Genomic DNA, 22,237 nt, shown 5'->3' with positions numbered 1-22,237 from the left:
TCCTTTTAGAAGCAATGGGGTTGGGGTTGGGGGCATGACAGCGCTGAGGGTAATCTCCAGTAAGGTTCAGGATCATCCGCCTTAACACTATAAACTCGACCGTATGGAGGGGTTGTTATATCTTTTTTTATTTATTTTTTTGTTGCCAAGCGCTTGGATACAGTTTAAGCAATATAATGGACAGGTTTCTGTTCTCTCTTTACAAACTATAATTTAGGCCTCAAAGTAATGTATATAAATTCATATATTTATATGTCTATCAAAAAGTAGGGCTGATATCCTTTATACATTGGGTCAGTGTTGAGAATGTCATTTACACACATATACAAAATATACTCCAAGTGTTCAGGCATCTGAAATGTTACATATGGACTAGCGTAAGTGAACGAACGTGACTGGCTTCATTATATCTTAACACGCAAATGACTAAAGTAAACGCACGAACTCGCTCACTCTCTCACGAAAGTAAACATATCGAAATTAAGAGGCCAGACGTGCGAGAAGCACATGTGTGAGAGGCGGCAGTGCCTCATGTGAGGCGGCAGTGCCTCATGTGATGCGGCAGTGCCTCATGTGAGGCGGCAGTGCCTCATGTGATGCGGCAGTGCCTCATGTGAGGCGGCAGTGCCTCATGTGAGGTGGCAGTGCCTCATGTGAGGTGGCAGTACCTCATGTGAGGCTGCAGTGCCTCATGTGATGCGGCAGTGCCTCATGTGAGGCTGCAGTGCCTCATGTGATGCGGCAGTGCCTCATGTGAGGCGACAGTGCCTCATGAGAGGCGGCAGTGCCTCATGTGATGCGACAGTGCTTCGTGTGAGGACTGTAGATGTATGAGACTCTGGAGGAGACGTTACGCTTCTAGGAAGACGTGGAAATAAAGTTTCGAGTGTTCCGGTCTGCTTGTGTGTTACATGACGAAAATGACAGAAGAAACAGGGCGAATAAAAGGGACCAAACACATGAGTAGCTTCAGTATTAAAGAGAGAATACAGTGGGGAGGGCAATGGAGCCCCTTGATCACGATGCTGTCAACAAATGAGCCAAGAATACGGATATGACAAATGCCTCGAAACATATGTGTGTGTGTGTGTGTATCAGGAGTTGATCCTTCAGCGCCGGCGCGCCCCGACCCTCGTCGTATGATTTTAATATCACATGCGGGGCTTGTACCTGACTGATTGGTGCAACCAGTCACCCTTGAAATGTACTTAAGGTCGAGTGTCCATCTGCCATAGGAGACAACACTCTTTTTATCTAGACGTACTTTCATGGCAATGATCTCAGTATACACTCACATTCACAGTTCCTAGCTTGGATCTACTGACTAGGCTCCTGTATACACTCAGCTGTGGACACGCTTTGGTTGTTTACACTCACAGATTAACACACTTGGAAGATAAACGCTCATTCATCCCCCCCCTCCCACTAATAAATGTTTACTATGTACAGAAAACAGAGGAAGCCGTTTGTCTCTGCCTTACGACATGGCTATGGGTGTGCACAAGACAACATTATCACAAGGTCACTGAGCAGTCTGTCGTCACGTGGCACTGAGCACCTGCACATTTAAGTAACCCTGAAGTCCAAGGTTGTGTGGCGTATCCATTACGCCGTCAAGTTCAGGTAGTAAAGCTTCACGGAGGTGGACTTGCCGTCTGCGGTCGTGACTGGTAAGTTGCAGCTTCGATAGCGACTGACCGCACACAGGCTTCTGCTGCGACGCCTGGGCACCTGGTGCACCCGGGGTCACACGACCGCTTGAGGACGGGTCGGAGATGGCCAAGCGTCCAGGGCCGGGAGTTCTGGGGTAGCCTCCCGGTCACTGGTGTTTTCCAGTGTGTTTTCGTAGTGGACGTCATCCTCGGAGTCTACACACTCCGAGGGGAGATCGGAGTGAGAGGCGAGGGAAGAGGCAGGGCGGGAGGAGGAAGGGGACGCCGCAGGCCATGCTCTGGGTTCCGTTTGGGTCGTCCCGTCAGCTACCCCTACGAGATCCTGCTCTAGGTCCAACTGCTTCTCATGCTGGGTCGGTGAGAGCTTCTTCTGCTTGTGTTGCTGATCAATTGACGACTGTTTGCGGTGATGGACTGGAGCCTTAACTGGGCTGCTGATTTTGGGGTCCTCTCTTGGGGCTCTTCGAGGACGGTGGCCACACGGTCGCACCCTCTCGCACTTATCCTCACTCAGACTCCGCTGATGGAGGCTGTGCTGCTGCGCCTGCTTCAGCAGTACTTGTTGGTGATGGAGGGGAAGGTTGTAGACGTCTTCACTGCCCAAGGGCGTGTAGCCGCTACTGTTTAGGGAAAAATTGTTTTTAACTATTTTGGTAAGAAGGCCCGGGCGAGGCTGCTGTGGCTGGCCTAAACGGAGCATCAGCGCCGGCTCGCCATCATCCCCTGAAGCTTCGTCGGTATGGCCAGCGTAGTCCACCACCACCGCAGAGTCTGGCGTGATGTCGTGAAGGTTAAGGCGACGAGAATGGGGCTGCCGCCAGCATCCCGGTCGCTCGTCGCTGTCGTGTTGCCGATTGTGGCGGTTCTGGCGACTCTCACTGGAGCAGAGGTCGGAGTCTGAGTCGCGCGTGCGACGGTCGTGCGACCCGTCGGTCAAGTAGTCCACGTGAATATCAGACTGTGGAGAGGTAGACGAGGTGCGGGGAGCCAGGAGCGCGGTAAGCTGCTCTACAGCTTGCCGAGCCTCGTACCCATGAACAATAGGCTCGCCCTCGCCGTACACAGCTCGCTGGCGAGCCAGACGGGCACGGGTGACAGGCCGATGTAAAGAGGCATATACGTGAGAGGACGCGGAGGACGGCGACTGGTAATAGGACGCAACCTCAAAGTCGTCGTACATGCGAACGTCGAAGCTGTTAGCGGCGCTGATGGAAGAACATGTGCTAGCATACTTGGACCAGTCATTGTCAGCCGTGGCCGCTGGAGACAAGGCATCCGTAGAACTGTAATCCGTGATGCTGGCAGCTTCGCTTCTGCTGTTTCTCCCCTCAATTGGTCCGCAGTACAGTTCGGAATTGAGGCGGTTCTGCAGCAAGTGCTCGAACTGACTGCTATCAAATGGGTCCTCGTACCTCGGGGAGCTCTTGGGTTTTATTGGTGGAGACTTGTCCCCTGCCTGAGGCGTGTTGGCATAGAGAGACTGGTCATAAGAAGGCGGGTCGTCCTTAGGGATCTGCTGCAACATGCTCGTGTCACCTGCTTCCCCTTGCATCTCAAGGTTCTGCAAGGACTTGCGAAGGACTTCATCCATGGCTTGCTGGGGATCGACCTGCATCTTAAATCTTACAAAACCGGCATCGTTGAAGAGCATGGACGACGGTCTAGAAGAAGCGTCGGGAGGGACGGCATTATGGGCGTTGCCATGATTCCAGAGAAGGTGGATGTCGGAGGTAGCGGAGTGGAGAGTAGCAGACTTACGTATAGACGGCCGTTTGGTACAGACGCGGACGGTGTTGGCGCGGCGGGTGAGAGGCTCCTGCGTCAGCGCTTCTTGGTAGACTCCCTTGCCGCAGGCCTGTAGTGTGAAGTTCCTGACGGCCTGGTTAGTCTGGCAGACGGCAGGGAAGACCTCGTCTACCTTGTCTTGGGTAGCCACACTGGAACAGCTGCCGCATCGCTTGCACGAAAACACTGAGAGCAGACGCATCTCACCCTTCTGGTTGTGGCGTTTCCCTGAAGACCCGCCCACGGTGAGCGATGATGTCACTCCCAGCAACACCCACATGAGCACCTCCAGCACGCGGCAGGCGCTCTGGTAGGCCAGCCAATGCCACGGGTATGAGGGAGGGAGGTCGAAGATGTAGTGGGGACCTACCAGGGCATACATATGAAGCCCAGCGAGAACCACTTGTAGGAAGGAGGCCACCAGTGTCAGATGGGACCCACGGAACAGAGCCACACGAGGATGACGGGGAGGCAGTGAGCCTTCCAGCGGTGAACGTCCCAGCCTCACCAACAACAGACCTGGGTGGCGCCCCGTCGCCCGCCCAACTCTCCATACAGACAAGAAGCCACCGATTCCAACAGCTCCACCCCACGCCGCTGTGACGGCCCTTGCAGCAGCTCGCAGTGGGCCAGCATGCTCGGGTAACAGCGCTGAAGTTAAATGGGCGGCAACTGAAGCGAAGAGGTGGGCAGCAGTGAGAAGAGCCAGAGCTAAAGGAGCATGAGGCTTCCTGGGCAGGAGGCGTGGACAGCGCCACGCCCTCACCACAGCTAGGACGACCACTGCTAATGCTGCTGTTAAACAGGGCCAGCCGGTTTCTTCCACCACTGCTGAGAGGGCTACAGGCAGGCGACGCTCGGCGCCATAGGGGTCATGGAAAAGATGGACGCAACGCAGGAAGGCAGCCAAGAACATGAGGAGATGCAGGGTGATGTAGTAGCCACGGGGCAGTAGGTGCGTGACCGCGTGCACTCGTGCCAACCAAAACAGCGCCATTAAGGCCAGAAGGCTGTAGAGACCCGCCGCACAGTACACATGAACCACCCATGCTGTCCCGAGGGCACGCACCCAGGCTACCTTGCTCAGCCCCACACCCACGTCCGCCCTCACCACCTCCACCTCCTGCGGCCGCTCCGGAAGCACGTTCATCATCTGATCGTGGTTGATCTCCGGAGCAGCGTTGACAGGCGCCTCCACGTATGGCGTCTGAACTGGACGGTCAGCCACCGAGCTCACTCCTCGCTGGTCTGTTACAGCCTTCTGCTGTATTTCGGGACCGACCCCAGGTTGTGAAGACCATACAGGTGGCCCCGACGCTCGATAGCCGTGGTCATCCCTCGGGGGCAGGTCCTGGGGAACCCTGTAGCCAGGAGTGGGTCGTAGAGGGCGCTGGGTGGTGGTTGAGGTCGTGGTAGACGAGGGCTGGGTCGTGGAGACGCCATAGGCAACTCCCCGGAAGATGGCCGCCAAAGAGCTCTCGATACTGTTGGTGTTGTTGCCTTTGTGGTGTAGATCCAGCCCTCCCCACTTCGAGGAAAAGAGATTTAAACTACTGCTGTTGCTGTTGCCATCCCGGGTTCTTGGGGCCGTGAGCGGGGCTGTCCGTAGCCCCACCTGTGCCCTGGAGGAGGAGGGAGCCGACAGAAGAAGGAAGAGGCCGCCCAGAAGCAACATGTTGGCGTGACGCATGACACCAAAGTCACGTGCTCGCCAGCCTGTCTGCCATCACAACCTGGAAATGAAGATGTGCATCGTTAACTCAACGTCATGGTGGTTGAAGAGCAGGACTTGCTCAAGTGAAAATAGTAAGACATAACATAATGGTACAGGTAGGGACGAGTGTGAGGATAAATGGGAGTATGTTTCCTGTCAAAGGAAGTTTGAGAAAGAGATGCTGAGGATGAGGTTGCAGTGAAGATAATAGTGTGGTGAAAATGAAGGTATAGAAACTATAAAGCTATTGTGAAGATGAGTAGCTCGTATAGTTGGGTGAGGGTGTAGTAAAGTTGGCCTTTAAACTCCACCTCAAAATGAACCAAACTAGGTTCAAGGTCGTTTGAACAAACTAGTATACATAATAACTTTTAGTCCCAGTTCCATGGAATTGACGTGCGCATACATACAGTCCTCGAATATCAACTCACGATATCATATTTAAGCCAATGTATTTAATATTTAATTCCTCCGTTCATCAAGTGATTCTTACAATTTCTCATTGTACAGGACGTTGGTTAATCCAGTGAGACCAATGTTCACATTCATACCATCAACACCTACGTAGGGTCAGTAAATGGACTGAGTCCACAGTGATGCATCAACCATTCATCATTGCCTCGATTAGTCTCCAGTAAACCGATGATTTAAAGATCATAAATCGTCATAGTCAAAGGAAGAAGGTTTGACATAAGTACATCTTGTACACTGTCTTTCATGGCGAGAACGGAGGTAGTGAAGTCTTCAAGGGTCTTCAGCCCTTCTCAACGTGGGTTGGCCCCAGGCTGTTGGGTTGGGTCGTTGGTCGACGAAGCTGTTGAAAGCCGCAGTCCGCAGGCCCGCATTGCCCCTAAAGTCTGGCTGATCTGGTACACTTTGTAGGTACGTATCCGGCGCACTCTGTCGTGCATCCCGCGGTGCTTCTATCGATAGCAGGCAGAGGACTTTGAAGAGTCTTGGGGCGCCGGACCTCTCTGTTCACAAACTCTTAATGGCGTTGATCCATCTCTTCTAACATGACTTGTGGTCCCTCCTGCCTGGTGGACATGACTTGGGGAGCCTCACAGATGGGGTTCCTGGGTAAAGGGTACATAATCTGACCGTCATGGTCACCCTAGACACAGGCCATTAACAGTTTACCCCACTCGGTCTCGAGTATTTTCGTGAGAGGTAAGACTATTGGAAGTTTTCATTAGGGGAAGAAGGCCGTTAGTGCGCCTGCTGGCCAATAATCGTAAAGAATGGCCGGCACCATTAACCCCTGGGCGAGCCGGGGCCAGGAGGCACCTTACTCAAAACTCTCCCTCATTAAACGATCGTTTAAACTCAGTTTACCGACAGCTTCGCACTTCTCTCGATGAAATCCAAGTCTGATTTTAGCAGCCTTCATTTTTTTTTTTTTTTGATAAAAAAAAAAGGGAAAGTTTTTGAAACTTTCTTCTCTGATTACTTTCCTCCAGATAAAAGCACTCGCCCGGCGAAGTTAGTTTGAGGCAGGAAAACTTTGAACGGTTGATGGTTGAGGTGAAGGATGCTACGCTACTTCTATCGTCTCGAAGGCTCTCCAGTCTGCCAGACGCGTGTGTCAAGTACCCAGTATAATCCATCTCTCGACTGTATAAAAAGAGAGTCAGTAACTACTCAACTCTCTCTTCTGCCACTTTGCCTCGAGTTGCCGTCCCTTTTTTTTTTATGTAATTTTCATGATCAGAATAACAGGGACAGCGTGTGGAGCTGTGCGTGCTAATAATGATTCTCTCCATTAGCCTCGGTTCGCCTTTAGAAAAGAAAATGGAGAGAGAGGGCAGGTTACGAAGTTGTGAGTGGACGCTGAGGGAGGAGGGGTGTGTGCTTACTTTAAGTGGGGGGTTCTCACTGTAAATGGGAGGGGGTGGAATGGGGTTGCTAACAATATGGAACAGCATGGAAAGGTCCGACAACAGAGGGGTTTAGGCTTATCCCAACCCTTGGGGGAAAGAGCCGTGAATACCCATCTCCTTAAATCCGTGGTCGGTAACAGTTCAACATGTTTATCCAAGGTCTGTGTCGTGGAGGTTCCTGGGAGTCTGTGCCGTAGCCTGAGACACGGTCAGCCCCACGTCACCCCTTAGAACCAATCCAAAGTAGCTGTGGCTAATCGTGAATCACAAAAGAAAAACTGTACACCCTACCTGAATGAAACAGTAAACCTAGGGTGTATGGTTCACCCCCAGAGTAAACTCAGGGTTTATGATTCACCCCAGAGTAGACTCAGGGTTTATGATTCATCCCAGAGTACCCCTAAGTTTATGATTCACCCCAGAGTAAACTCAGGGTTTATGATTCACCCCAGAGTACCCCTAAGTTTATGATTCATCCCAGAGTACCTCTAAGTTTATGATTCATCCCAGAGTACCCCTAAGTTTATGATTCACCCCAGAGTAAACTCAGGGTTTATGATTCACCCCAGAGTACCCCAAGTTTATGATTCATCCCAGAGTAAACCCAGGGTTTATGATTCACCCCAGAGTAAACTCAGGGTTTATGATTCATCCCAGAGTACCCCTAAGTTTATGATTCATCCCAGAGTAAACCCAGGGTTTATGATTCACCCCAGAGTAGACGCAAGGTTTATGATTCACCCCAGAGTACCCCTAAGTTTATGATTCATCCCAGAGTAAACTCAGGGTATATGATTCACCCCAGAGTACCCCAAGTTTATGATTCATCCCAGAGTAAACCCAGGGTTTATGATTCACCCCAGAGTAAACTCGGGGTTCATGATTCACCCCAGAGTAGACTCAGGGTTTATGATTCATCCCAGAGTACCCCTAAGTTTATGATTCATCCCAGAGTAAACCCACGGTTTATGATTCACCCCAGAGTAGACTCAGGGTTTATGATTCACCCCAGAGTAAACCCAGGGTTTATGATTCACCCCAGAGTACCCCTAAGTTTATGATTCACCCCAGAGTAAACCCAGGGTTTATGATTCACCCCAGAGTACCCCTAAGTTTATGATTCACCCCAGAGTAAACCCAGGGTTTATGATTCACCCCAGAGCAGACTCAGGGTTTATGATTCACCCCAGAGTACACCTAAGTTTATGATTCACCCCAGAGTAGACTCAGGGTTTATGATTCACCCCAGAGTACCCCTAAGTTTATGATTCACCCCAGAGTAAACTCAGGGTTTATGATTCACCCCAGAGTAGACTCAGGGTTTATGATTCATCCCAGAGTACCCCAAGTTTATGATTCATCCCAGAGTAAACCCAGGGTTTATGATTCATCCCAGAGTAAACCCAGGGTGTATGATTCATCCCAGAGTAAACCCAGGGTGTATGATTCATCCCAGAGTAAACCCAGGGTGTATGATTCATCCCAGAGTAAACCCAGGGTTTATGATTCATCCCAGAGTAAACCCAGGGTGTATGATTCATCCCAGAGTAAACCCAGGGTGTATGATTCATCCCAGAGTAAACCCAGGGTGTATGATTCATCCCAGAGTAAACCCAGGGTGTATGATTCATCCCAGAGTAAACTCAGGGTATATGATTCACCCCAGAGTACCCCTAAGTTTATGATTCATCCCAGAGTAAACCCAGGGTTTATGATTCACTCCAGAGTAGACTCAGGGTTTATGATTCACCCCAGAGTAAACCCAGGGTTTATGATTCACCCCAGAGTACCCCTAAGTTTATGATTCACCCCAGAGTAAACCCAGGGTTTATGATTCACCCCAGAGTAGACTCAGGGTTTATGATTCACCCCAGAGTAGACTCAGGGTTTATGATTCACCCCAGAGTACACCTAAGTTTATGATTTACCCCAGAGTAGACTCAGGGTTTATGATTCACCCCAGAGTACCCCTAAGTTTATGATTTACCCCTGAGGTTTGACAGCATCCACTACACGTAAGGGGTAAAACAAAGATGCAACAGTTTGTAAATGAGTTGATTGAGAACTCTGAAGTGTTTGTGTCCAAAAGTGTCCCGGATTTTGTCAGTTGATCTCAAAGAGACTCTGGTGTTTACATACGTCATCATCGACCAAAAAAGACGAAGGCCCTAAACACAAACTTCTTCCTGATGGAAAAAAAAAAAATGCTTAAAATTCATAGCAACAGGAGACTCGAACCCGTCACAGTTCTGAAAGGCTCTCACGAACACTGCGACGGACTTTAGGCTAAAAACGAACAGACTGGTAAACTGCAGGGATGGAGTCGTGGAGTAAAACTGGTTTCGTCAAGTAAATAACAAGTCTCAATGGACAGTTTTTTTTTCTTCATATCAAACATAAATAAGAGGGTTTCCCTGTATACGACGACCACCATGGCTGTATATATACCTGCCTTAAAGACGCTTTTGTGGACTCCAGAGCGAGCTAAGCCTACGATTGGAAAACTCAATAATTAGTGGAACAAACTAGCGTGGTGGGCCTGAGAGAGTTTTTTTTATATATATCTTCCTTTTTTTTTTCTTTCTTTCCCTTTACAGTGCCCTTGTTGACTCGGGCCTTGGATGTTTATTTTCCGATAGCAGGCGGCAGTAGGCATAGGATGCCACTAATGAATTACAGACACGACAAACCAGTACGCTGTCGTCGCTGTGTTCCAAGCGGACGACGTCTTGAACTGCGTGATGCGTCTGGTTGAAGAACGTAAATCCTGGATATATTGAGGATGGCTTTACGATTGCGTAAACATGGCCCCCCTGCAGACGTATCTATAGCAAAACCTGATCACTGTAGAGAGGAAATGTTCCAGTACACAGTATGATCATGTGTTATGAGTCTGAGTGAAAATGTTTGGCGTTACCATACTTCGATTTTGGAGGCTCGTCTGGACCTCCAAGGGTCAGTGAGGGGTCCAAGCTTCTCTGATTCGTCAAGCTTAGTTTGACTTCACCTCACACGCAAGGCCTACGCGCCCTCCACAACCCGAACTGAGGTTCTTTCCATTAATGTGTCTCCGCTGGCTGGACTCACAGCTGCTGTAGCAGGGCAAGCAGGAGTAATAGTCAAGGTGGGAGTGGACGATAACGAGGAAGAAGAGCGAGAATAAAGGGTAATGAAACAACTCCCTCTATCAGTTAACAGCTACACTACCGATAGAGCAGTTGGCCCTGTTATTATGTTGTAGTTATTGTTGTTGAATATAAATCACAACCACCAGTTTAGTTTAATCCTTTAAGCACGACGGTACGGCTTTTACAACAACGGTACGACCTTTGAGCAAAACGGTACAGCTTTTACAACGACAGTACGACCTTTAAGCACGACGGTACGGCTATTACAACGACGGTACGACCTTTGAGCACGACGGTACAGCTTTTACAACGACGGTACGACCTTTAAGCACGACGGTACGGCTTTTACAACGACGGTACGACCTTTGAGCACGACGGTACAGCTTTTACAACGACGGTACGACCTTTAAGCACGACGGTACGGCTTTTACAACGACGGTACGACCTTTAAGCACGACGGTACAGATTTACAACGACGGTACGACCTTTAATCACGACGGTACGGCTTTTACAACGATGGTACGACCTTTAAGCAAGACGGTACAGCTTTTACAACGACGGTACGACCTTTAAGCACGACGGTACGGATTTACAACTACGGTACGACCTTTAAGCACGACGGTACGGCTTTTACAACGACGGTACGACCTTTAAGCACGACGGTACGGATTTACAACGACGGTACGACCTTTAAGCACGACGGTACGGCTTTTACAACGACGGTACGACCTTTGAGCAAGACGGTACAGCTTTTACAACGACGGTACGACCTTTGAGCAAGACGGTACGGCTTTTACAACAACGGTACGACCTTTGAGCAAGACGGTACGGCTTTTACAACGACGGTACGACCTCTGAGCACGACGATGCGACCCTTGGGTATGAAGGCGTGTTCATTAAGATAACAAACATCACGCAATTACACCTAAGGGTCGTAAGGTCATGCTCAAGTGTCGTACCGTCCTGCTCAGACTACGATATAACCCTTACGTCTCTCCATCTCTCGTAACGTCATGCATCAACGAAGGGACTCGGGTGTCGTAAGATGGTTTGAGAGGACGGCCCTGTGAGGGTCAATAAGCTGGGCACAGCAGCTCTCCCGGAGGCGACATATGTGCAAGCTTATCGTTCAGGTCACGCAGGTCCCGATAACACAAAATCCTTTTAATGGCCCAACTTAGTGGCCCATGACATGTACGCGACACATATCACACATACGTTACTGGCCGAAAAAGACAGGACTTGTTTGGCTGTAAAATACAACTTCGTCACGCACGCAATGGCCCCACCACGGGCCATTAATTCCGTTAATAAAAAAAAGGCTGGGCCTCGCACAATTTAACCTAACATCTGAGGTCTCTCTTGCTCATACTGTATACTTAACTTTTAACGCCACTCGCTCGGCTATATTAACCTGGTGCTGGTCTAATTTTGATGTTAACATATCACGGAGATAATCTGGGATTAATATAGTTCCCAAATGCCGTAAACTTTTGCCGGGCGTTTAATTAATTCCCAGTTCAAATGACGATTCTCCCACATCTCTGACGTCTGTCTCACCAGCTCTCATTCCACTGTCAGCTGAGTAGAAAGTCTTCACTTTAGAATCCTACCTTCAGTTGCCTTCTGAACTACCATGTGATGTCACCAATAACTCCCCTCAGTTGTCTTCTAGGCTATGATAAGATGTCACCAAATATTCCCTTGAATCACCCACACTATAATGTGATGTCATCAAACACTCCCTCGAGTCACCTTCTAGACTATACTATGATGTCACCAAGGTTGTCTGTAACATTTCCTTGTATCAGCAACCTTTTCATCAAGTGATGTCACTTAAGATTATCGTATACCCCAAAACTAAGAATCCGTTTGATGTCACTGCCATGAATCCCTGAACAGTGATGCCAATCTCGTAAATGTGTAGAGCTTCGTTGCTAAAGCACTGCCATGAATATCTACAACACTACCTTGGGTCACTGCTATGAATACCTAGAACACTGCCTGGGGTAACTGCTATGGATATCTAGAGCACTACCTAAAGTCACTGCTATGAATATCTAGAACACTACCTTAGGTCACTGCTATGATTACCTTGAGCACGACCTGGGGTCACTGCTATGAATACCTACAGCACTGCCTGGCATCAGTGCTATGAACCCCCCACTGCTGTATACCACACTTTGGTATCACTGCTATGCATACCACCTCAAGTGACGTCTCAAAATAACAACGTCTGTCTCACTTACACGCGTCCTCTCCACCCCTCCCTCACCTCTTTGCCTCCAAGACCATCTCCCTTGGTCATCTTGGCCACTTCTAAGATTCCCGCCTCTAGCCATCTCTCTGAGTCTCCCGTCATCAGTGTTTTCTTTCAAGGTATTTTCGAGTAAAGTTAGAAATCAAATGTTCGACTAATTCCCAGGGACTGATCAGGTTTGACCTTCATGTTTTTGTGGCGAGGTGCAGGTCAGGTTTCTCATATTAATTTTGTGAGTCTTTTCTTTTTTTTCGAACCTTTCTGTTAATTAGTAATTAGCTGAATAATCAGAGGCAATTATAGATGATAGGAGTTGGGTGTTTATTGGTGGTTCAGTATTAGATTAAAAACTCAGTGAAAGACGGCGATTAATATGTATGAAATTCTAAACTTCTGTAGGAGGTTCGCCACAGATGTGTTTCAGTGTCCACAGAACACAGTGAACACCCGAAGCAGTTTGAGTGGCGGTTGCTAATTCAGTCACAGGTAGCGGGATATCAGAAGAAGGTCTTCTACTATTACCATCTGCTGAAGATATATTTCCAAAATTAAAGCCAAGAAACGAAATTTCCAAAATTAAGTCCGCAAATTTGTGCTATATGCTTTAGACATTACCTTGTTTCTGTCTATCCAGATGAGGTGTTCAAATTACTATTATTTCCCAACAGATGACCTCGCGTTTTCTTTCATGTCGTAGGGAACAGATAGAGATAAGAGCTAAAAAATACAAAAAAAAAAAAAAAAAAAGTAGAAAGAGGAAGGATAATATTCAAAGTTGAACTCAAAGAAGTGGAAAAAGTGCGTTTTAAAAGTGAGTCAGGTGGTAGCTGTTAACGAAGGCATGAGATGATAACGACTTCCAAAGCTTAACGATGTAAGGGATGAAACAGATATCACAACGGCTGGTATGGTAGGCACGATACACACACCAAGAGGAAACACCTTAAACAGTTCGAGAGAAACTGTATGTAAACTCATCCTTGTATTGCGATCCGTAGGTAAACTCACCCTTGAGTTGTGATCTGTAGGTAAACTCACCCTTGAGTTGCGATCTGTAGGCAAACTCATCCTTGAGTTGCGATCTGCCACACAGTAATTGTATTACCTGCCTTTCCCAAGTACTAACTCAGGATTAAATGGAATACATCTTGAATGGAAAATAATTTCGAAGATTGACTGGAAATCACGCGCATCCTGGCGGTAAATTGGGACTTGAGGCAACCGACGAGGGGCGCCTAATAGCTCTTTAAGTAGGAAGGGCGTTTTTCTGGCCCCACGAATGAGTAATTAGAAGCTGGGTTTTGCGTGCAGCGTCTACTGTCAGGTGTTCAGTCCTGCACCAGCTGTTTACGTGACTTCGTTAAAGATCGAACACACACAAACATATATACATTTATTCATGTTTATTCATCTATTTATTTCATTTATTTATTTACTGTTGAATAGCCCCAATCATGACTTTTGTTCAATTGGAGTGGGCGTTAAGCGCTTTTGTATGGTAGTAAATAAACATACAAACATGGAATATATATTGCGCACAGTAAACACGGCAATATAGGCACTTTTTATATGAATTAATTGAGAACTGAATAGAATGGCGAATATAGTTACGTCTCTTCGTTGTATATCAACTGACTGTTTATCTCTCTCTTGAGTTCCCGTGATGATGTGATTATTTCACGAAAGTGCACTTGGGAACTTATTGTGTTTCATTTTCCCCGTGGACTCTTAAGAATATATATATATATATATATATATATATATATATATATATTACGGAACTCAGGCTGCTTGAAGTTAAACGGCGAACAAAAAAGTCCAAGAGGCTGGATCTTTAACTGATGAGAGAGAGAGAGAGTCTGAGTCTCTTCAAAGAACTCCCCACTTCACAGGAGTCCATCCTGTCCATGTTACTGAGTGTAGCGTTGCCTTAAAGCTGCAGGAGCCACTGTAGAAATATATATATATATATATATATATATATATATATATATATATATATATATATATATATATATATCCCTGGGGATAGGTGAGAAAGAATACTTCCCACGTATTCCCTGCGTGTCGCAGAAGGCGACTAAAAGGGGAGGGAGCGGGGGGCTGGAAATCCTCCCCTCTCGTTTTTTTTTTTAATTGTCCAAAAAAAAGGAACAGAGAAGGGGGCCAGGTGAGGATATTCCCTCAAAGGCCCAGTCCTCTGTTCTTAACGCTACCTCGCTAACGCAGGAAATGGCGAATAGTTTGAAAGAAAAAAGAAATATATATATATATATATATATATATATATATATATATATATATATATATATATATATATATATATATATATATAATGGCTGCATGACATGACACAGCATGTCGATTCGTAAAACTTGAAGCATGGAAAGCTCGTACAATAAAAAGAAAAAAATGTAATTTTTTTTTTTCAACGTTGAAGACTCTAGTCACGGACGAAAGTCCACATCAAGGCCGGGCCTTAATTGAAGTGCAGAGAGGTTAATGAAAGGGAAAAACGATGACACAAGGGAAAATATTCACGAATTTTGGAGGAAGTGTTTTTTAAAATGTCTTTTAAAATGTGCCAGGTCATGGTTACTGGGTGAGACACGAGAAGGGTCGAGAGTTCCAAAGCTTCGAGGTGTAGGAAAAGAAGAAGTTATCAAAACGGCCCACCCTTGTGTTGCCTACGGCCGCACAGTGATCATGTGATGCAGCAGGCTTGCAGAGTATCTCAGAAACAGATAAACGAGATAAGATGAAACGTTATTTGGAATTTGATGCGTGTACAGAGTATCTCAGTAACAGATAAACGAGATAAGATGAAACGTTATTTGTAATCTGATGCGTATAATTCCTTAAGACTGTGATGTTCTGACCATTGCTAGCAATTTAACTTTTCCTCATAGTAACGCTCACCGTTCCACAGTATGACTTCACTTCATTATCCCGCCAGCTCCACATCTGACCTCGTTACGTACGAAGAAGTTTCTTCACTCCAGCATTGTGAGCCCCTCGCCCTTTTTTTTTTTTTTTTTATAAATCGGAGCTCTCCCTGGGGATAGGGGAGAAAGAATACTTCCCACGTATTCCCTGCGTGTCTTAGAAGGCGACTAAAAGGGGAGGGAGCGGGGGCCTGGAAATCCTCCTCTCGTTATTTTTCTAATTTTCCAAAAGAAGGAACAGAGAAGGGGGCCAGGTGAGGATATTCCCTCAAAGGCCCAGTCCTCTCTTCTTAACGCTACCTCGCTAACGCGGGAAATGGCGAATAGTTTGAAAGAAAAGAAAGAAAGAAATCGGAGCTCTACGCCATTTCCCTGTAATCTGAGCTCCTCCCTTCCCCTGTGACTTGATAGCTTTTGTATTCCCTGTGACCTGAGCCCTCCACCATTCCCTATGACCTAAGCCCTCCAACACTCCCTGTGATCTGAGCTCTCCAACACTCCCTGTGACCTAAGCCCTCCAACACTCCCAGTGACCTGAGCTCTCCACCATTCCCTGTGACCTAAGCCCTCCAACACTCCCTGTGATCTGAGCTCTCCACCATTCCCTGTGACCTGAGCTCTCCACCATTCCCTGTGACCTGAGCTCTCCAACATTCCCTGTGACCTGAGCTCTCCAACACTCCCTGTGACCTCACCCCTCCAACATTCCCTGTGATCTGAGCTCTCCAACACTCCATGTGACCTGAGCCCTCCAACACTCCCTGTGACCTCAGCCCATCACCATTCCCGTCACCGGAGCACAAGGACTGACACCACCTGGTGCGTAGCGGCGAGTTATTGCCGGAATACGGTGGCTCGTCCTCTCTCTCTCTCTCTCTCTCTCTCTCTCTCTCTCTCTCTCTCTCTCTCTCTCTCTCTCTCTCTCTCTCTCTATCTATCTAGCTATCTATCTTGCTCTGTCTCCTTTCGCCCTTTCTGGGATGAGATGACAAGATCTTAAAAGCAAATGATTTTAGTAGATGCGAGGTGGGGGTATATAGGTGGAGGGGTAAGACTTGACCCCCGAAGCCACAGGGGTCTGCTTCAGAGCGGTCAACATCTTCCAACGTGGCCGTGAACTGCGCATAAGCCAGGCACATCCTACTCGTCCCAAAACAGTCCCGGGAGAAAATTTCCCTCTAAACTTCCTGCAAGAGAGATTTACAGGTCTCTCTCCCGCTAGTCCAGCTTTTCCCCCCCCCCCCCCACAAGCAAGTTTGAAGCTGAATGCTGGCACTTCTTCCCTTCCCCTGCTCCTCCAACTGTTTGTGGCTTTAACAGGCTTCCCCGGCCAGCGATGGAACTGACAAGAAATTACAGTAAAGTTGTCAGAGCGAGATATAGACTCGGTTTAGTCCTGAGGGGCATCTTCCCAAGCCTACTCCATTCTCTGAGGCTATGGAGGAGGGGGGGGGGGGGTGTCCTACCCTCAGCTTCTTCAACGTCAAGTGAGACAATACATTTCTAAACTTTTAATGAAAAACGTAAATAGAAATAGTCCAAAAACACCTCATTTCTATTCAGAGTATATCAGATTTTTTTTACCCCCGTAGTGAGTAAGAAAAGACATACGACTCTCACCCCTCTACACTCCCACAGAATAAATGGCCTCGCCCTGTGACGTCACAAAGGTGTTGTTGTGGACTCAGCCAGGCTGAACGTAAAAGACATGCACAATACTCGCTTCTCGTTCATATTTTACCCCGTTAACGAGGTCCCTTAGGCTTCCTTAATTGCGGTTTCACTTCCTTCATGACTCTCCGGGGCTCCCTCAACAAAACTTCTCAATTTTAATGGCTTTCCATCCGTCATTTATATGACTCCCGATAAAGGGGAATCGTATACCTCTGAATAGTTTTCAACCCTGAACATGGTTTCAAAAGTCATTATTAGAATTCTTTGCATCTTCAAGGGGGTTCTTATGCACCACCATTTCAATGAATATTCTCCAGAGGGGGGGTCTCCAAATAAAGGCATTAGAGCATGTATCCCTTACACGATAAATGACTTAACCCTCCAAGGCGATATATCATTCCTTTAACGCGCTTATTGGTACGTATCATCGCCACAGTAGCAAAGCTATAGAAGTGAACGCAGCCCACGACAGACGCAGAGGCTTCCCAGAACACATTACCATCGTCAGACGAGGCAAACATTGTTGATCGATGTTTTAGTGTTCAAGGATCACGATGTGAGGAGGCGAGACTATAGAGGTAATGGTAGTTCCCCAGTAACATATTCTGATCATTGTGTACAAAAAAAAAAAGGGGGATAATTCTTGGAAAAAACAGCCCTCCGTTTTGGCTTCGTGGGTTAAATAAATGAACCGAAGAACAACGGATACGTAAGTTGGGTTGGAGGAGACAGCAACAGCTTGGCGGGTCAGCAGTCCCAACAAGAAAGCCGATCCTTGCTCAGCCAGTGGAAACACGATCCGGGTGTCGGGTGGCGTGGATGGGTGGGAGGACGACCCTGATCCAGCCTCGAGCTGCTCCTGTAACTCGTGGATTCACAACACAGTAGTTACCCGGGGGTCTGTAAATCCTGGTAAAAGAGGCAACAAATACATCAAGGCACAGTCGTAAGAGCATAACTGACAGCAACGTATTGTTTCCCCCCCATGACAACGTCATCGAGTAACTTTGCGTCGAGACCGGAAGCAACCGAACCCATCCGCCGTGACCAGGTTTAAGGGGGTTCGAATCTCACATCGAGTTATGGATGACGCAGATGACAAATATCTCCGCGACTTACCGTCGATGGCAACGGAGATCGAGGAACCACAGCGCCAGATGGAAAAGACCGTGCGATCGAAGCAGGCAACAGATAAGCGAGCATTTCCACTGGTGGCCGTAGGAAATGTACAGGACGGATCACGGGGCACGAAGGTAGCAGCATTTCCATCTCTGGATCGAAAACCGAGCACCTTTGCTCGCCAAAAAAATTGTGCAAAAAAAAGGAGAAAAAAAAATATAAAACCCTCCACTTTCTGACGCGATTAGTGTACACAGTCGCTTGTGTTTTACAGATAAAACCGGGAATTTTTGACCGGAGGCCTCTACGGAAGTGCAATTTTGCCATGGGTCAGTTTCCGGCACCCAAAACCCTGTATTTCGTCACAGGCTCATGAATAAAATCATGAGGGTCTTTTCATGACTCGTGGCCGGAATTGTGGAGCCGACAGTAATGTATAGCTTCCTGTGGGATGGGGCGTGGGGAGAGGCGGGGCAGGTGAGGCAGGAGGCGAGAGGCTGGGAAAGGAAGAGAGGGAGTGAGAGGATGGGTCGTGTTGGGGTTCAGGTGAGGTAAGGCAAGGCCAGACCAAGGGAGTTAACAGGTGGGGATGGCGGGGGGAAGGAGGAGGTTGGGGAAGCACTATTTTTCGTCCCACAGCACAGTGGTCACTGTAAGTAGGTCCCCCAGAGCAGTGATAACTGCTGTAAGGTCCCCCAGAGCAGTGATAACTGCTGTAAGGTCCCCCTCAGAGCAGTGATAACTGCTGTAAGGTCCCCCAGAGCAGTGATAACTGCTGTAAGGTCCCCCAGAGCAGTGATAACTGCTCTAAGGTCCCCCAGAGCAGTGATAACTGCTGTAAGGTCCCCCTCAGAGCAGTGATAACTGCTGTAAGGTCCCCTAGAGCAGTGATAACAGCTGTAAGGTCCCCAGAGCAGTGATAACTGCTGTAAGGTCCCCTAGAGCAGTGACAAGTGCTCGTAGTACACTGACGTTCCTTCTCTGCCTTCCTCCAGTGACTTCTTCAAACATACAAAATTTTAGTAGAAATGTTTAGGATTTTTCTTTTATACAGACATGATTAGAAATCTGGAAACACTACGTATAATTCCAGGCGTAACTTAAATATGTGTGTGTTATGACCAGAGTGTTATTGAAAATCAATTTCGTCGTGGATTCACAAGGTCTGTGCCATGATTCTAGAGCTCTCTCTCTCTCTCTCTCTCTCTCTCTCTCTCTCTCTCTCTCTCTCTCTCTCTCTCTCAGGTGCCCGTATGCTTGTATAAGTCAACACACATATATATATATATATATGAATGTGTATGAAGAGGCAAAGGGTATCCAAGAAGCTCAAAAAACATCCCACATAAAATCCCATGAAGCCTCACCCTCCTCCCACATGAGAAGTCGAGTCGCCTAGGGGTCTTCAACAACATTTTAACCCTTCGACAGCATCAACGACGGTGGAAGGAGAGAGAGAGAGAGAGAGAGAGAGAGAGAGAGAGAGAGAGAGAGAGAGAGAGAGAGAGAGAGAGAGAGAGAGAGAGAGACTTGGTCTTAAGACTGAATAGGGTTTGAAAATGTTGTGGCTTTTACATCTCCTGAGCCGAGAGGCTATGCAGTTCCCAAGAGGCTGGGATGACAAAGTCATTCTGAGCGCAGCCACGTTGAATGCCAATGTTTTAAAACACACACAAAATTTTTTTTCTCCCCTGTTCTGCGCAGATGGGTTTTTGTTCGTGCGCTCGTCACCGACTGCGACAGCAACAGCTGGTCTTCCGGGGTGGGTGGTATGTTTATTTTGCTATTCTATCAGCTTATCGCAACGCCCTCAGGGTAAGATAACAACCTCGGTGTGGGTGGCAGCTTTGCTGGCTCAAGGTTGCGTGGACTCTAGACAGGCTCGCTTTGTGAGACACAACTCTATAACCTTCCACTAGACAAAGCAATAAGTTAAGCAACTGGAACTGGTTGTGAAATCTCTATGGTGTTTTATCGAGTGAAAGTCTTCATCAGCTCACTTACATGTGCTGCTTATAACCTCAGAAACGTTTCTTATTGCTTATAACCTCAGAAACGTTCCTTATTGCTTATAACCTCAGAAACGTTTCTTATTGCTTATAACCTCAGAAACGTTCCTTATTGCTTATAACCTCAGAAACGTTCTTATTGCTTATAACCTCAGAAACGTTCCTTATTGCTTATAACCTCAGAAACGTTCCTTATTGCTTATAACCTCAGAAACGTTCCTTATTGCTTATAACCTCAGAAACGTTCCTTATTGCTTATAACCTCAGAAACGTTTCTTATTGCTTATAACCTCAGAAACGTTCCTTATTGCTTATAACCTCAGAAACGTTCCTTATTGCTTATAACCTCAGAAACGTTCCTTATTAGCTTATAACCTCAGAAACGTTCCTTACTGCTTATAACCTCAGAAACGTTCCTTATTGCTTATAACCTCAGAAACGTTCCTTATTGCTTATAACCTCAGAAACGTTCCTTATTGCTTATAACCTCAGAAGCGTTCCTTATTGCTTATAACCTCAGAAACGTTCCTTATTGCTTATAACCTCACATAATCTCAGAAACGTTCCTTATTGCTTATAAACTTAGTAATATTCCTTATTGCTTATAACCTCAAATAAACTCAGATACGTTCCTTATTCATTCAAATTGAATTCATTGTCACCAAATAAGCTCTTATTTAGCGCAATACAGGTCAACTCTTCATCATTCCTGGGGCCAAAGGCCTGACAGCGTATCTAGAATTCATCTCGACCATCACTCAGTATCTAATGAGAGCATCTGGGTACAATATACGTTACCTAAGGGTTGGTTTCCCAGGGCACCCCAGTCCTCTCAGCTCGCCGCACTCCTGTAACTTATTCTGAAGCCCAGGAAAGTTTCCAGCCCCCGGCCTGTCATGTCTCTCCTACTTGGCCGAGTGTGAGTTACCTGACCCCAGACAGACCCGGATTTTCATGCCAAGTTCTCGAAGGGCTGCATATCAAGCCCGGTTGTCTCACATTAAAACGATCCTGGAGTGGGAAATCACTCTTGCCCCATAGGTTTGGGGGCACTGCGGGCACCTATGGCCCTTCAAAGGTATCACCATCTGCAGTTCCTCTTGTGTGTACGCTCGAAGAAAATCGACTGCGCCCCAAGCATCGATTCGGTTTGAGTGACTTGAGTGGGAGGGAGTGGACGTATTTTACATGAATCATTTCAGTCATTCCCCTTAAGCTTCATGGGGCATTAGGACGTAGAGTGGACGTATTTTACATAAATCATTTCAGTCATTCCCCTTAAGCTTCATGGGGCATTAGGACGTAATGATCTTCCAGAAGGATGAGTAATTAGCTTAAAGAGCGTTTTCATTAGCGTTCCATTCAGCCTGACATCTTCAGCGCTGAGGCAACTGAAGTTCAGTTAAGCTCTCGAGAGATGAAGTCAACCTATATAAAAACATCTTGGATAATGATACTAATTTTGTACCGTGAGATTCACCTCTGGTTTATATTCTTCACTTTTTTTTAATTATTATTCATTATTATTAACAGTCGGGTTATAGTGTCTCCACTAAAGAACATACGTGTCTAGTCCAAAGGACACAGTCGATTAAAAAAAACTGCTCTTTGCCCGTGTCTTAGATGGGTAACTTATTCATGTTGACTCCGATGTCGTCAGCAACCTGTAGTTTATTATTAACCTCTGTCGAACATGAGGACAAGGAAAGTAACTGATAAAAAGCAGCAAACCTTGCTCTCCTTGCTAGGTGGCGGCCATGAACATATTTCTTGTATGTTAACTGGATAGACTGGTTTAGGGGAAGCTGAAGTATTTGGGAGGAAGGAGGTTGGGGAGGGGGTCATGTTAAGGGGCTGTTGGGTCTGCGGTGTTTGAGAAACTGTAAAGAATACATTAGAATTATATGAGGAACGTAATAGTGCCTCACAGTCAACCGAAATGCGACACTGTACAAGGAAAAATGACACTAATGTCTCTGTGCATCTGGCAACACACAGCTCGTTTTTTATAGAGAGTCATAAAAGGGAGAGAAAATGGGCTGTGGGACGT

The 22,237-nt window shown here is 47.1% G+C and overlaps 1 protein-coding gene across 1 annotated transcript in view; it reads right to left on the bottom strand.

The window, feature by feature from the left end:
• Window positions 1–958: 958 nt before the first annotated feature.
• LOC139756434 (uncharacterized) overlaps window positions 959–22,237 on the bottom strand; it is a 35,951-nt gene continuing 14,672 nt past the window's right edge. The window contains exon 2 of the mRNA XM_071675873.1: window positions 959–5,191. Coding sequence (XP_071531974.1) covers window positions 1,747–5,148 — 3,402 coding nt within the window. The 5' untranslated portion in view covers window positions 5,149–5,191 and the 3' untranslated portion in view covers window positions 959–1,746. The remainder of the gene's footprint in view (window positions 5,192–22,237) is intronic.

This window comes from Panulirus ornatus, chromosome 21, assembly GCF_036320965.1.
Source record: "Panulirus ornatus isolate Po-2019 chromosome 21, ASM3632096v1, whole genome shotgun sequence".
In the NCBI taxonomy this organism is placed as follows: Eukaryota; Metazoa; Arthropoda; class Malacostraca; order Decapoda; family Palinuridae; genus Panulirus; species Panulirus ornatus.
The sequence above is the reverse complement of the archived record's forward strand: the minus strand, read 5'-3'. Positions and strand labels throughout refer to the sequence as shown.